Here is a 16,801-nt window from a genome sequence, read left to right as displayed (position 1 = left end):
TCAATAATATTTAGTCAAATGCTTCTCTGGCTCAGAAGGCTAAAGGAAAGCTCTGTCTGCAATCAAACCCAAAAGAACATAACATTAATATTCATGTTGAGCTCTCGAGGTAAAAGATTGTTCACAAACAAACAAATCTTATAAAAATCTCATACAAGGGAAAAGATATGGAGTAATGACATGGAATTCCTTCTATTCATTACAGTTTACTTTACACAAGCTCAGTATCCACCTTCATCCTGCCCGTCTCTTACAAATGTATAGTAACCACATATTTAGTAGTTGCCAAATGACAGTGAAAATTTGTGTCCCAGTTGACCATGGTGGTTCTCTAAAACAGGTCTGTAAAAGAAAACAGCATAAATATGTTTGCAGATGATGTAGTCAGCAGTTTCTCAGGCATTAAAACATACATTAAATCCCAAACCCTGTCACATTTTTTATTTCCAGTGCAGCATTTTATAAGCAGATGAATACAATGATTCTGTTTACAGACATAATAGAAGTAGGATTATAGAGAGTAAAGTCACGTATTCAAATGCCTCTTTCATGAATTAAGTCTGCAGTGTAGGACATGCCACATCATGAGTGGCAACCATCCAATCACAGCCTAGAGTATGAGACACAGGATTATCATTACTTAAAGCTCCCAGTCACACTCAATCCGTACAGTGTAATGGAATCTCAATTCTCATGCATGTATCCATACAGCATCCTTATCAAGATAATTCACATCAACCACTGCTGAAGGTAAACAGACAAACCTATTCAAGCCGCGTGCCCTTAACTCAGCCTTTGCTTATCACATGGAACTAGTTTATCTCTAAAAAGGTGCCAGTACAGATTTGTACCAGTGTATTGTAAATCCTTCTTATTTTTATTAACATGCAGGATCGCCAAAAAAAAAGGTTGAAATTGTGTCATGGTTGTCACTACATTAAATATAAGACAGATTAACAACAATTCGCCTTTTCAAATCACCTTGTCAACTATAGCAAAGATATTATCAAAATGGAAAGAGATTATACCTTTTATTCCAAAACACTTTAACCTTAAAGTTCACAACAACTGCAGTTTCACTTTAATTTGCATTTTCCCTCTGGGATTAATAAAGTATTTTATATTCATTCATTTCATTCACTACAGCTGTTTCTGGGAGACTTTCACCATTTATTCCTCATCATCAAGCAGAGCTTGTTCAGTTGTCAGTGAGCTGTAGATGGTCAAACTCAATATTCTCTGACTTGAGTCAAGAGTTCACTTCTGACCTAAACATTATAAATCAAGATACATTTTTTTCCATGATCTGAGGCTTTTAACCTCATCACACACCTAACAGCTTCTTTTTTTAATATGGGTTCCCAAACAATAATTGCCCTATTTCAACACAGCCACTTTTTCACTGGACATCCAATCTCAGGCTAAGATGAAACTACATCCAGGTAATGACAACACAGATCTACTGTAAAGTCCATCATCAACATCCATACACAAATCATTTGAAGCTTGAAGATTTGATTTGCAGCAGCATAATGTAATAAGTGTGATATCAGCATTAAGAAGGAACCAAAGGCTCACTGCTGACTTGCAGAAGGTGATGTTTTATTTAGAGCTACACACCGGTTGTTTAAAAGTAATGTATGAGTTGATATGGTATAAGTCCTACATTGTTAACTCTAGATGCAAACACTGGCTCAAAGCTTTCTAACACTCTTACTCACACATCGTCTTAAAGACTGAAAAAAATCAGAAGAACTGAGACAGGTGAAAGTGCTGGGTGGTGGGATGTGTGCACTGCAAAGCCCAGAGAAAACCAGTCTTGTCTGTTTGGATTAGCAAAGCTTGTTCTATTTTGGGAACTGCTTTGGTAAGAAAACAGAAGACATTTTGATACAATGAAATAGAAGGCACACATAAACAACATAATTAGGTTAAATAACTAACTCTATGTTTGCGTTGCTACTTTTATTGGATCATGTGAACCATCTGTTTATTTTGATCTCACAGAACCATGAATCAATATTCACTTTCAGTGGAGTGCCAGGAGAATCAGGCCAATGCAGGAACGCGTAATTAAATTAGCTTTTTTTTTTTTTTAATATAGTAAATTATGTTCCTTCTGGCTGACTATAAACTAAACATTTTCCACGCCAAATCTAAGGATCCTTCCAAATATCTAACACTGTGTGCCATTTTCACTCTGCAGTAACACACAACGCAATCGCCAACTTCCCATCAGACATTTGGACAACCCACCATTAGAGCTGTCAGCATCCTAACACTTACCACTCATGCTGGGGTTCATCAATGACCAGCAGAATCTTGAACCTCTTGGAGAGGGAAGGCGAGGGAGCTGACTGCTCCACAAACCCAGCGGCGGACGCAGCTGTCTGTTTGACCACGTTGGTGATGGAGCTGAAGGAGCTGAAGAACCCAGAAGAACCACCGGAAGAGGAAGAGGACTGGGCCTGTTGAGGTTGCTGAGCTGACTGGGATGGGCGCCGCTCCTGAGCTGCAGGGGAGCTGGCTGGTGCCTGGGACGGTGCAGGAGCTTTGGTTGGGGACTGGGCAGGAGCAGTGGCAGGAGCTGCACCCTGCTGGGAAGGGGAAGAAACAGAAGGGGGTGGTGGAGCAGATGGGTCAGGCCTCTGGAGATCTGTCATGTAGCCATTGGGCAGGTTGGACATGAAGCTGCTGTCAGAGAGACGGCGCCGGAGGAAGTTCATGATTGCAGTTACAAGGTGGGTCTCTCAGTCGGTTGGCTATTTTTCCCTCTTGGTTGTGTCACTCTCGATTTCCAGGCTGAATGCAGTGAAAGCAGGCAGACTAGATCAGAGGTTGGATGAAAGACAGAGCAAGCAAATCAGTCCAAATGATCTAGGGATGTGTGACGGAGAGCTACTTCTGCGTTGGAGGGATGGAAAGCAGGAAAGGAGGAAAGGATGGATGAAGCGATGGAAACAGCTCTGGTCCAGTCTTCAAGAGACAGCTCCCAAAAGTGCAGCAAAGCCAGCAGAACAGCGCGCGTGTATGTGGTGTTCCTCCTCCTGAGCCTCACGCCTCCTCACAAATGCGTGTGTGACGTGTAAGAGTGTATCTGCGAGAGAGAGAGAGAGAGAGAGAGAGAGAGAGAGAGAGAGAGAGAGAGAGAGGTGTGATGTCGCCCCCTTGAGTGAGTGCTGGTGCTCCCCTTTTCCTCTACTCTTCCTTCTTTCCACCTAAGCTGCTACAAGCTCAATGCACTCAAGAGATGCTGCTGTCTCTGCTTATCTCACCCTTTCATTCGCTCACACTCCCTCTGCCCTTTCACTCTCACACACTTTCACTCAGAGTGCTCACTGGCTGCCTTCCCCTCCCCCTCTCCTCCTCTTCCTCCTCCTGTCATCATCCTCCTACATCACGGACCACGTTCTAGTGTCGTGCTGCAACATTGTAGTGCTGTGTGCCGTGTGCAACCAGTGGAGGGGGTTTCCTGCACGCCTGAATGAGGTGGAGTTCACAGATGGAAACACCATCCATCCTTCTCTGCAGCCCCACCTTCATCTCCTGCTTTTCTTTCTACCTACTGCTCACCATGCTGCATGTTAATCTAGCATCTCACCATGGAGTGAGCCACTGTATTTAGCAGATAAATTCCTGAAGAACTGAAAATTTGACCCACCTTTGGGTTAGGGTTACTGATTTAGTGTCTTGCTACTGAAAGGGTGTAGCATAGAGGAAATCAGGAATGATTTTTAATTCACATCATTACTGTGAAACCATACCCCAATGACTGTATGCCCTCTTTTCCACCTTGGGTTTTTACCTTTACCCATCATATCTGAATCAAGACTGTGAGGATATATGACATTGTATGTGGTACAAATTTTAAAGCCAATTAAGATGAATTTGGGATAAATAAATTTGATCTGATTTAAAGGGCAAGATGAAAATGAAGGGTTAGGGTTAGAAGACAAGAAAAATCTAAATTATAAATTATTCTCTCTCAGGTCTTCTATTCATGTTTTGAACTGGCCAAAATTATTCTCTCTTGTGTAAAATGCTGCATTTCAGTAATGCAACCTATTTTAAAGGCTAAAATTTTAACACACTACAAATTGATTATTTTTATTTTATTAAATCATGTGCATATCATTAAACCCTGCATCTATTTACAAATGATGTAGAAAGAACAATTCTTTCCTTTGTTTTGCAAAAAATAGAAGCTACTCAGGTTATTTATTACTGCAGAATGATAACTACCAGGTATATTACATGCTTTTCAGGGTGTGAGGAAATGAAAAAAGGGAAAGCGTTTGCCACAAAAATGTTTCTCAGCATAGACTTTGTGTGCAACCAGATTTCATGAGAGAATGACAGCAACATTTTTTTCGCAGTAGAAAATATTGCAGTTTCACAATAAAGACTCAAGCATTGCACAATTTAAAAATGTTCTTTCTCTGTTTCTGAAATAGCTTAAGTTTGAATTCCTCAGCACACTGAAGGTCTTCAGCTTCTACCCTTAACAGACATGATAGTACCCATGTTCACATTTTGGTGTTTACTTGGCCACAAGTGTTTATAAAGAAGGACGTAGAGAGGTAGATAGTACTAAAACCACAGGCTTTTTGGTACTACTTCTCCTGTGCAATGCTGTATGGAGTCATTAAACTTCTGACTGACCTCCCACTCACAATTCCTTACTTTTCTACTGGCCTCTCACCTGCAAATGTTTAGGGTTACGAAACAAAAGTACATTAGGTCCAAATGTGACATAACACATGATTAGACTGCTACCAAAATACAAATGTCTATAGCTTACACATTTTGGATTTCATATAATGTGATTTCCACCATGTCCCAACAGAAAACTACAGTCTGTAAAACATCAATATCTCACAAATGTCACGTTCCCTGTGTCTTCCCCCCCAGATTTCCTCCTATGCTCAAAGGATACCAAGGTACTTGGAACTTAACTGCTAGCCAGTTATCACATTTTTCTGGGCTTTTGTATCTTTTCGATAGTCCCTTGTTGTCTAGGCAACATTTATGTTTATGACAGCCAACCACAACACAACTTTTTGCCATATTTAAAGTAAAAAAAAAAAAAAAATCTGAGCATCAAAGCTGAAAAAGACATGAACATGACAAAGTTAATCATGTTTCCAAATGTTTATGCCTGTCCTGTGCCTGTAAAGAATCATTTGAAAAATTCCTGGATCCTGGTGGTGATCTGAATCGCCCCCAAAATCTAATCACCTGTTCCTTATTCCATTTCAGAGATTTCTTGACAATTTTTTATTTTCAACATTTAATATATTGTGTTTTTAATTCAGACTAGGATGTATGTGACCTACAGATCTGATTTTAGATGTCTCTTATATAATCCTTTGATCTGTGATGATCATCTTTACAGCAATATTTTCCAGAGATTTTAATTAAGAACACGGAAGCATCATCAAAGGATGATAAACGGAAAATTCCTGTGATGACTACACCATTATATCCCACAAATCCTTGACTTAGCATGCCTGAATTTTCTCTATGACCATACTGATAAAGACGGTAAGCAAATACGCATGTCATTCACAAATTCATACTCGGTATGATTAAGAATCAACACAGTTTATTGTCTACACATTGAGTGATTCAAGGCATTTGTTTCCTTCTCTCTTTCACTCCTTATTCCTGAACAAACATTTCCTGCTAGTACCCGGCTTCATTATGCATTCACTGTTTGAGGGTGTTAGAGGAGCACAGTTGCCAAATGCCATCAGCAGAAGCAATCTGTATCTGCGCTGTTTGCTGCTCTAAGCCTTACTTCAAAAAACTGCCTGAAGATGACAGGACAAAGAGGGAGAAAGTAGATTATTGAAGCGGAAAGAAAATCCCACACACATCTGAGCAACGTTAAGGAGAACAGCCTGGCATTAAAAGACTGCAGTGGAAGAAAAGATAGATCATTAATACAGCATTCTCATCTCATCTTCAGCAAGCACATTTTCAAGGGAATATAAAGCAATTTAAGTATTTCAGCAATTTAACAACAAACATTGGGATTTTTAAATACACATTAAGCTCTAACTGATAGAAACATATTCCCTGACCTTTGTTGCAGGGAGATTTTTTCCTCCTTTGATGCGCTCAAATATTAAAATTATAGCAATTTGCAAGTTGAATAGCGAGGACATTAGATTACTGTGCTGTATTACACACTGTTTCATCAGCCATCTCACCTTGTATTCACCCTTGATAACATGGAACTACAGAGGTATGGCATTTAGATTAACGATTCCATGATGCAGCTGGATTTATATGATGTACAATACAACCCAAAAAAGTGCTGATCTCACTTTACGTGTCAGATGCACTCAAGAATAGGGGCATGACATTCCTGCAACTTAAATAGTGAAGTCCAGTTCAAGCTTTTAAAATAATTAATAAACAGATGTGGTCACGTCTTTTACATAACATGCAGAATTCACATTTGTAGGAAGTCACGATGACTCAGGCCCATGAGGGGGGCTGTGTTTAGTCAACCAGAAGAGAGCTGTACTGAGTCAGAGAGATGCAGTGTGAACTGCAGCGACATCCTGAGCACAACAAGATTCACAAACTGCTTTTTCTGGACCTGAACTTGTTTAAAATGAAAAACTGTCCTGTGGTTTGACTAAACTTACTGTGGTGACATGTATTAGCTGAAAGCTTAAAGTTAAATTACTTTTTTTTCTACAAATACACACCTTTGCAGTCACTGCAAAAAAATATTTGATCAATATCTTGTTTTTATGTAAAGATTTGTCAGGCTCTGTTTCAACACTACTGAGAATGAGCAGAGAAAGAGACAGTAGGGGAATATGGGAGTTTTATTATAGTCGCATGCGCCTTTTCCACTACCATAAATGTCTTAACTGGATAAAAGGTACTTACACAATAAATGATTATGGCCATCCAACCCTCCCCAACCTCCACTCCTCAGTTGAGCTTCATGGCCTAAAGTAGTTATTGCTTGGAGAGAACAGTATGATTTTTTCTATGCTGCTACTCTGGAAGAAAAACAATGTAGCAAAACCAAAGAATGCCTAGAGCCACACTCATATGTCTCTACGTGTATTACAAACACAGGCTGAAGTACACATCTTCATATACATCTACACACATGTACAGACGCTACTATCTACATAAGACACAGAAACAGACATTGATATACATCCAACCCTCCAACACACAGACTTTTGTCTTGAATAGCTTCACTGTTGCGCATGTATGCACAAACACATACACAAAGAGATAGCGAGAGACAAAGCAAGTTAAAAAATTTACAGCTCAGTGAAGGTGTGGGTAAGTTAATTTTTTTTTTTTCTTTTTTTTCAGCAACACGTGAATCATCAGACCCTGTTTTTATCTGCAGACAGGACAACTACAATTAATACAACAAAGTAAATTTGATGTAGAGTTTGATATTTACATGCTTCATGATTTGTGGTAAAATGTTGCTGACTGTATGTGGGTGAAACATCCAGCAGCTTCACTGGCACAGTTTAGATAATAAAAAAAAAAGACAAAAACAAAGCAAAACAAAAAAAACATGAATTGTCAGAATTATTTTCAACTGTGGCCCATTTTTTTTTTGTTGTTGTTTTTTTTGTTGTTGTTGTTGTTTTTTTTTTCTTCATTTGCTTAATGACTAGATGGGGAAGGAAATGCTCCAAAACAAAACTGATTGAATGGAAGTTTGCTTTGTAGGGTGTATTCTGCATCAGTGGGTGAATTAAAATGCAGGGTAGCACCGAGGAAGTTAAGGCTGTCATAGGTCTATGTTTTTATAAAGCGACAGTCTGTGTCTACTTTAACAACTTACAATAAGACATCTTCCCAGCAGGCACTTCTTTATGCTTCTTCCATTAAAACTGAATGATGCTCTGACTGTATGACAGAACAAAACACACAAGTTAAACATTTATTACAGATGCTGAATCTCCTTTTGGGAATATTGCAGTTTCACCTGGGAGATTATAAAGGATAACTTTTTAAATTAACTTTAACAGCGCTGCATAAATAGGTAAAGCCACAAGATTAAAACACCCACGCACATCTCAGATATCTGCAGTAAATCCTATAACTTAACAGGGCTTTGTACGACACACACACACACACATGACTAAAGCCATTCTGCAGTTTTCTAAAAGTACTGATACTGTGTTTTTTTTTACAAAAGGTTTACATGTTGTGTATATTTTAGGCACAAAAGAAAAATACTTGCCATGGCAACAAGAATTCTGGTTTAGTAAGCGCAACAATCAATCTATGAAAAATAAAGATTCAATAATGATATACTTCCCCAAGAACTGTGTAAAAACAGTAAAGCAGTAAAACTGATGATAATGTATCAATATTTGACTTATAGTTGGTCACTTCATCCATGTGCAACACTTAGACTGGGAAGCAGTAACAAGAAGTGACCACATGGCCACTTCCTGGTAGCCTTCAAGTCAGCAGAGAAACAGTGGGAAGCAGGCTACAAAGAGTGTATTAAGTTGCATTTATGTGGTATTTACTGCATCCCAATTCAAAATCAATTTAATCTTGTGGCTTTATGTGTTTAAACAACTACATGTTTAACTGCCTTGAGAAAAGATGAAGATTTTGTATGTTTTTGTATGAGAAAACAAATAACTTCAGTCTGGAGGAACTGGAAAATTTGTAGATTACTTTGTCAAATTGATGTTCTACACATCATCTACATCACCACTGAATCCATTACGAATGAACTGAAACTATTTGGTTCAATGCTTTTTTATATTAGCGGTGTTACTTAATGTGCATATTAGTGCATATCTTTAAATGTTCATGTAAGACTGGCTTTCACTTACTTCTGACTCTTGGATTGTGAATTTTCCTGACTTTACCTGTGACACTGCAACACCTTTACGTTGCAGAATAAATGAAGCTTCTTTAGGAGGAGCCACAGGAGTGTGTTTGTGTGGTTAATGGTGCATCTCCTTTTGATGCTCCATCACTAGGCATGGGCAGCAATGACAGTCGCCATAGCAACAGGCATGCAGAAGCTGAAAAGATTCCCCTAGGTTATCATTTTGGGTGAGCATGTTTGTACCTGCCCTTGTATTTTATGTCATGCAAGCTTGTGTGTTAACTTGAGCTTTAAACCTTTTCACTGATGACAAAAGTACATTTGAAAGTATTGTTTTGGTCTGAATGTGCTCATTTTGCAAAGTAAGGCACTATTGTAGTTGTTGACACTCAGAATGGGCTGAGAGTGTTGAACATACAACAGTTGAGATAAAAGGCAAGAAAAAAAAATCTGAAAACAAATGTAAAATGTGTTTTACATTATGGCCATCCAAAATGGCACATGACATGATATATGAGGTGATCAGAGTTGGAAATGGAAAATTGGTTTTATTATATTTCGGTGTAAATAGATCAGACGCAAAGTAGAGAGGAGAAATGTATGTTTGGATTAGAAAAAAACTGCTTTTATAAATAGCCATGCCCCTTTTATTTTAATCAAAACAATGATAAATGTCAAAGAGACTGAAAAATGAGTTATCATCATAAATCTTATGACCTCTAGGGAACTTTGCTGCTTATTTGAATGTCATCACTGTCATTTTTTTTTCTTTCAACAGTTGGTGGAGTGACTAAAGCTGGTTTCTCTTACAATGTTTTTTTTAAACACACACAAATATTGCTCTAGGCTTAAACCCTGAGCTAAGATTAATTTGTGTAAACTTCTCTTAAATGTCACCTGAGTAAGGACAGCAGGGGAAGACCTATAAAGATGACATTATATAAAAACACTGTGCTTGCAAGAGAGTGTATAATTTAATCCGTGTGGTATGGGATAAAAAATAAAAAAAACTGGTGGAACAAACTTTTCCTTCACAGGCTAATAAGCCTGTGAAGGGGAACACAGAGACTTAATTTGTTAGTCGGGATTCAGTGACCTTATCTATATTCATCTGGCTAAAAAGATGGCTCCCAGCAATTACAAAAAAAGGTAATATTTGCTTCTGCTGACTGAGCTGTAGACATATTGCTAACAGTCACTAATCTACATTCAATATTAATTCATTTAATGAGGTTTGAGAAATGGATCTCTGAAACTAGCAGCTAAAGCAGTGGTGAAGACTGATGACTGCCTCATCAGAAATATTATAGAGGGGTGGTATCTTATGGGACTCTCATATGCATATTAATTTAATGGTTTTTAATTTTCAGGCTCTTGTTGTAAAATGAAATCTCGTCTTGTTAGATAAATTTTCATCTGATTATCTCTTATTTTCCAAAGCTATTATCAAATCAGCACTGGAAGCAGATAAATTAAGGCTTGCTTTAAGGTAACTAAAACTCAAAGATGTTAATTCACTTAAATATTGATTTTTTTTATTTAGTTTTCTACTAACAAAAACACAATTATGGTCATCATGTGCATTTGTACCTGTGGATCTACTAAATGTTACACACTGGAGATTTGCGAGGAGACCACAGTTAAATAAGATACCTCTTTGGCTGTGTTATTTATCCAAAAATAAATTATGAGTAGCAAAAGATAATGGATAATACCAGGTAAGTACTACTCTTTGTTTGCAGTCTACTATCAATGCTGAAATTTATTTCAAAATTGATAGTAGAATGTGTATGATATCAGTGCAAATCTTCAGGGGTATACATATGCTGTTAAATCTCATTGCATAATACTAGTTGTTTCTATTTATTTGTCTACTCCATGTGTTGCATATGGATGGAAAGTATTACAAGTAATTTTCAATTGGATTTAATTTTAGATTATGCACTGTAAACTGCACATTTCAAAAAAATAGTTAAATTCAAAGTCATGTGTTTGTCTCCAAATTTTTCTCCACCACTTTAAAAAACTGCTGTGCAATGGAACAGATTGCAGCAAGGCATACATGCTGCCTCTCACACTTAGCATGACATCATACTCTCCTAAATCAATTTGATAGAAAACCGCCCTCTGCTGACTAAAAGTAGAGACGTTCATACTTTCTTTAACTATTTTAAGTGGTAAACACCATTATGTAAAAATATAAAAAAAAGAATCGTTAAAAAATAACAAATTGTTTATCGTTGTTACTACAGTGAAATTGTTTAAAACGCTTATCTGGCATTTCCAACTACATTTCCCATCATTCCGCTGCAGCGGGAGGGGATCTGTGACGCATAATTTAGGCGACATGAAAGAACTGACCCGGCTAACATGACCTGATTGAGTTTGTGTGTAAAACAAATAATTTTAGTAATGTACAGTTGTCGTAGTTGTGCGCGGTGTTTATGAAACCATTTGTCTGCGATGTATCTTTTACTTTATCTGACCTCTACTTTGTTTTTCACTTTATTTAGTCGATTATCGTGCTGTCAAACTAGCTTGTGTTGTTGCTGAACAGGTGTAGTTGCTTGTTTGAAAAAAATGACTCTTCCAGCTTTACACAGTACCAGCGTGCTCTACAGAAGAATACTGTCACAGTTTCCGCAGGACATCAGTTTAGCTTTTGCCTACGGATCTGGTGTTTTTAAACAGCATGGGACCAACCAAGGTCAAATGGAGGTACGAATTTCTAAAGTGTATTTGTGATATTAAACTGACACTGTAGCCTAGTTAAAGTAAAATTAAATTATACTGGTTAGAAAATAAATAGTCCACACAAACGCATTGTATCAAACGTGTTAGCAACCTGACTGAATTATATAGGAATAGATATTGTTTTTTTTTCTCATTAATGAGCTTTGAACCATGTTTAACATTTTCCACACTAGTTCTAGTAGCACTGAGTGATTGTTTTTGTCTTTTATTGTTTTGTTTGTGTGTATTGTGGTAATTGCCAATACAGAAGAACATGTTGGACTTTGTGTTTGCCGTGGACGACCCTGTGACATGGCACACCATGAATCTACTGCAGAATCGCAAACACTACTCCATCCTGAAGCTGCTGGGTCCGAGGATGATCAGCTCAATACAAAATGACCACGGGGCCTCAATATACTATAACACACTGGTACCGGTGGATGAAAGGGTAAATCATTATTTTATTGTAAGCCTGACTCAGCTTAACTGACCTCAAGTGTTTGGTTGAACAGTGTAGCTACGAGTCATCATCGCTTTGTGTGTTTGAGCAGAATAAAGGATTTTGTAATCTTCACCTAAGCAGACTAAAATTTATGTTTGTATTCTGTGCTTTTCTCTTAACTATATACATCTTCTTCTCAGATAATCAAATACGGTGTGATTAGTACCGATTCCTTAATTGATGACCTGATGCACTGGAAGACCATGTATGTTGCTGGACGCCTTCACAAACCAGTTAGTGCCTGTGTGCTCATTTATTGGAAGAACTTGAGGAAAATATGGCAACGCATGTAGACTTAGTGACCCAGAGCTTTCCGTTATGTGTTTCTGTAAGCTGTAAAAGCATCACTCGAACTAAGTTTCGTTGTGATAAGGCTTCATCATATTTTAGGACATTTGCATAAGAACATGCATATTGTGAAGGATCTGATTCTGTAACCAGACAGGCGTTTGAACAAGACTGAAATGTGTGTTCATAAACATGTGCATGTTTAATTGTTCTGTGCTGTATGCATTCACTCACAGGTGAAACTGCTGGTGCAGGGGGAGAATGGAAAACTCCGTGCTGCTCTGGTGGCTAATCTCAAAAGTGCTGTAACAGCCTCTTTCCTCATGCTGCCAGAGAGCTTCACAGAGGAGGACCTTTTCCTGCAGATCGCTGGTCTTTCTTATGCTGGTGAGTGACGTAAATGGCTGCATGAACATGAAACTGACACAGAAGTTTACAAGCTGATCCTTAATTTTCTTTTCATAGCAGTTGTTTTGGTTATAGAGAATTAAATCTGAATGAAAGTCAGCAAAAGGATTCATATCTAAGCTAGTAGTTACTTTTATTAGAATTAACTTTACATTATGTCAGTATTTACATGTTTACATTGTGCAGGGCTTTTAAAGCTACCAAGAATTATAGGCAGAGAAGGTATCAAATTAGAAAGCAAATGTTTTGGCTAATTTAAACCTTCCTTTTATTATTTTTGAGGAAAAGCATTTTATCTGTGCTCCTAAAGGGGATTTTAGGATGGTGATTGGAGAAGACAAATCCAAGGTGGCCAATCTTGTTAAAGACAACATTCAGCACTTCAGGTTTCTGTACAGCAATATCCTACAGGACTGCCCACAAGTGGTCTACAAACCTCAACAAGGAAAACTTGAGGTATAACATGGTAACCTGAACATCACAAAGCACACATACCTATATGTTCTCACTTGATTTTTTGAGTAACTTTTCATTGTGCTTGAAGTTGTGACTATTAAATCTTTATCCCAAATTACAGTAACACTAAGATAAACTGGTGTGACATGTAAAAAATCCACAGGTTCAGTGTCCCAAACAATGCTTTTGGATGTACTGTATCCTTTCCTGTAGGTGGTTATTATGCCATAAAATCTTTAGAAACAGTAGTAGATAGACACACTCCTAATTATTTTTTCCCCTTATCTTCACTACAGTCAGTTATTATGATGAATAACAATAAATTGTAGTCCATCCAGCATGAATGCATTTTTCAACGGTAACTGGTTGGATATGGTGTCAGCATGTGAGAGGCTTTCAGTCCTGCCGTGATATTACTCAAAAACCATGAAGAGAAACTAGTATCCTAAAAATGGCCTTTTATGTTTGCCTTACAAAGGGACATCGGAGACATACTTTACTTCTTGAAAGTTCATCTGTTTTAATAAGTTATGGTCCAGAAGAAGGAATAAAAAGGAAGGATATTCATCATAAAATGATAAAACACTAGAAATTTGAGGACTTAAAATTGCATAATGTGCTTTAAGGGATTGTCATTGTAATCACCTCTGTGTGTTGAGAGATGTTAATATATTCTTGTTTACATGTATATCTGAATATGTTTCGTATATTCAGGTTGACAAAAGCCCTGAAGGCCAGTTTATCCAACTGATGGGGTTACCCCGAACTCTTCAGCAAAGGATCACAAAGCTTGTCGATCCTCCAGGGAAAAACCGGGATGTGGAGGAGATTCTGCTACAGGTGGCTCAGGACCCCGACTGTGGAGCTGTTGTGCAACACGGTATGTCAGAAAGAAGGAGCAGAGTGGATAATTCTGCTGCAGGGTCTGTTCATGTGAGATGATGCACTGAAACGGGCGAGGTAGAAAAGGATAGGTGGGTGAAAATAAAGTACGGCACTTGGACTTGTTTAGGTTAAGCTCAGAAGATGAAAAGCAACATAAATGCATTTAATAGCCACTTATTCAGGCTATGATCATAAATGTCTTTGCTTTTTTTTTTTTGCAGGTATTTCATCGATTGTGAAATCCTCCAGTATAACGCAGAGTATAAAAGGCATTGCTACAGCTGGTAAGAACTTTAACAGAAGATATATAATCCTATATTTATGTGTTTTTGGAGATTCAGAACACTCAGTGTAAAGAAAATGATGTCTGTCGTATGTATAAGCTAATACAAGAGCTGCAGCTGACTGCTTAGTTTAGTTTGCCTTTAACATGGCAAACAAAAGGATGGCAAACTTGACTTCACCAGGGATATTGAAATCCATCTTCCAGCACCTCTAAAGCTCACGGATTAGCATATTAAGTAGTATTTTTTCATGAACAAAATGGCAGTGTATATTAAGCTTTTTGTACTTTTTTTTTTTTTTTGGCTATAATTTAGAAATACTTTTGGATAAAGTAGATATTAAGTGTATGTGTGTTTCTTTCTTGCATTGTGCATTAGAACCCATCTTAATGTAGACATGTTGTTCTTGTATCCTTGTCCCCTCAGGCTTATGGAAGACGGTGTCCTATAGCTCCAAAAAACTGATGAAGATGTGGAAAGGCTGGAGGAGGAAGCCAGCTGTCTCACAGATGTCCTGATTCTGTCTGTTTACTTGGAAGCTGTCCATCCTTATTATTTTTAGTTTGACAATCTGTGATCCGTCTCTTTCTTTTTTTTCTTTTTTATGAATAACCCCACAAAACTGTGACCAGTGCAGCTGTGTCCTCACTACTGGTTTATCGTTTTCTGGACTCTATGAATATCTGACAGTATGTGAATAGTTTAAAATTCTCTTCATCTGCCATTTTCATGTAACTCATAATAGGTGCAGAATAAAAGATGACATTTCCAAAGTGAGACTGAATTGTGGCTGGCATTTAGTCTTCCTGCAGATTGGACCTTTCTGGTTGAGGACTGGAGTGACTTCTAAGTGAGCCAGTAAATGGCACAAAATCTATGTGGACATTTCTTGAAACATTTACCTCTGGTTTAATGGAAAATGAGTTGGCTTCATGTCTTAAATTTGTGTACCTTTTACCTAAATCAGTGGTTGCCATCAGTGTTTCATATGCAACATTGCTGTTGCTTCACATTTGACATTTCCCTTCTCTGCCCTCTATTTTGCACAGTAAGAGCATCTTTGTACTGTATGTTGTTTGATTTAAGACCTGCATCCACTTGTTTAGAGTGAATGTGTCCCCAAATAATGCTTCAATCAGCTGTTTGTGTTATTGTAAATGTACTTTGAATTCCATAAAACACAACCAATGTTACCTCCATGTGAAACAGCAGCACATCATCTTCTTACACACACTTGTTAATCTAGTGAAGATGATTGTGTACATGTGCAAATCAAATTTCTACAGCCTCTTTGAAGTTAGGGCCTTCCATATGCCCTGTAAACTTGGCTGCCTCACTTGTGGGGACCACTGACCTAGATGGTGATGATGATGATGGTTGACATATTTCTTTACATTAATAATCACAAATGAAGCTTAGTCCTCTTAAACTAGTTCTTACTGGAAAGCCATGTTTTGACGCAGTCTAAACACAAAGTATTATTGTTTTGGAGCCATAGGACAGTTAAAACAAGAGCACACTCACATTTCTTATTCACTTTAACAAAGATCATTTGTACTTATATTCCTATTTTATTTACGCTTTGGTGGGAGAAAGCATTTACGGTACTGGTTAATCACAGTTGTGTATTCTGACTTAGTTACAACAACAAAGGATTTAATAAACTTTATAACAACAATAATTCTCTGCGACTGGGTGTTTTTAACATTTAACGTAGTTCCTTAAAAATAGAAAATCCTACGTGAGTTAATACGTTTAGGAAGTCATTAAAGCAAAGTTTTGGACGTTAGATCTTAACATACATTGTAAAGATTTTCTAAAATCTCATTTTATTTATAAAGCACTTTCAGCACAGAGTGCTTTACATAATAAAAAAAACACTTCGCATATTAAAAAGAATAAAAAAAAATCAATATAAACACACAATGACCCCACTCTCTGATTAATGGCCACAGAGGAGAAGTGATTTAAGGTGGATGAATGGGATAAGAAAACACTAGATATTTAATCATACATAATATTTGATTATGTACTATTCTGGATAACTTTTTAACACTAATGGAACTTTTTTATTATGACAAATGGGAAAGTAATAGCATGTAAAATAATCCTGAGTCATGTGCAGTCCAGTGGAGGTGTGTGTGCTGCTGTAAAACCCTGTAGCCAACAGATCTACAACAATTTAGCAGAGGGTGTGTAGAAAGTCAGAAACAAGCAGGTATAAGGACCAAAAATGTGTAAACTTTCACATTAAATTTGTTGATGCTGCTCCTGCCCACGAGGTCGTGAGAAGGTGCGTGTGTGTTTATTTGCACTTCAGAATTCTAAAGCTGTTAAATTCTGATTCATTTCTGTGTTTTGATGCTTCTCTCTATGGCTGTCTTCAGTCCG

The 16,801-nt window shown here is 37.6% G+C and overlaps 2 protein-coding genes across 2 annotated transcripts in view; one reads left to right on the top strand and one right to left on the bottom strand.

The window, feature by feature from the left end:
- Window positions 1–3,354, bottom strand: part of syn2b (synapsin IIb) — an 81,751-nt gene extending 78,397 nt beyond the window's left edge. Inside the window, exon 1 of the mRNA XM_041980572.1 lies at window positions 2,287–3,354. Coding sequence (XP_041836506.1) covers window positions 2,287–2,726 — 440 coding nt within the window. The 5' untranslated portion in view covers window positions 2,727–3,354. The remainder of the gene's footprint in view (window positions 1–2,286) is intronic.
- A 7,823-nt stretch (window positions 3,355–11,177) lies between these two features.
- tamm41 (TAM41 mitochondrial translocator assembly and maintenance homolog) lies at window positions 11,178–16,263 on the top strand. Its single transcript, XM_041981348.1, has 8 exons — window positions 11,178–11,569; window positions 11,853–12,035; window positions 12,230–12,322; window positions 12,614–12,764; window positions 13,096–13,241; window positions 13,956–14,121; window positions 14,348–14,410; window positions 14,837–16,263. Exons 1-8 carry the CDS (start codon window positions 11,432–11,434, stop codon window positions 14,926–14,928), a joined length of 1,032 nt encoding a protein of 343 aa, XP_041837282.1. The 5' UTR covers window positions 11,178–11,431; the 3' UTR covers window positions 14,929–16,263.
- Window positions 16,264–16,801: the final 538 nt, after the last annotated feature.

The sequence above is a fragment of the Melanotaenia boesemani genome, chromosome 3 (genome assembly GCF_017639745.1).
Source record: "Melanotaenia boesemani isolate fMelBoe1 chromosome 3, fMelBoe1.pri, whole genome shotgun sequence".
Lineage (NCBI taxonomy): Eukaryota > Metazoa > Chordata > Actinopteri > Atheriniformes > Melanotaeniidae > Melanotaenia > Melanotaenia boesemani.
This window is presented reverse-complemented; position numbering and strand designations above follow the sequence as displayed.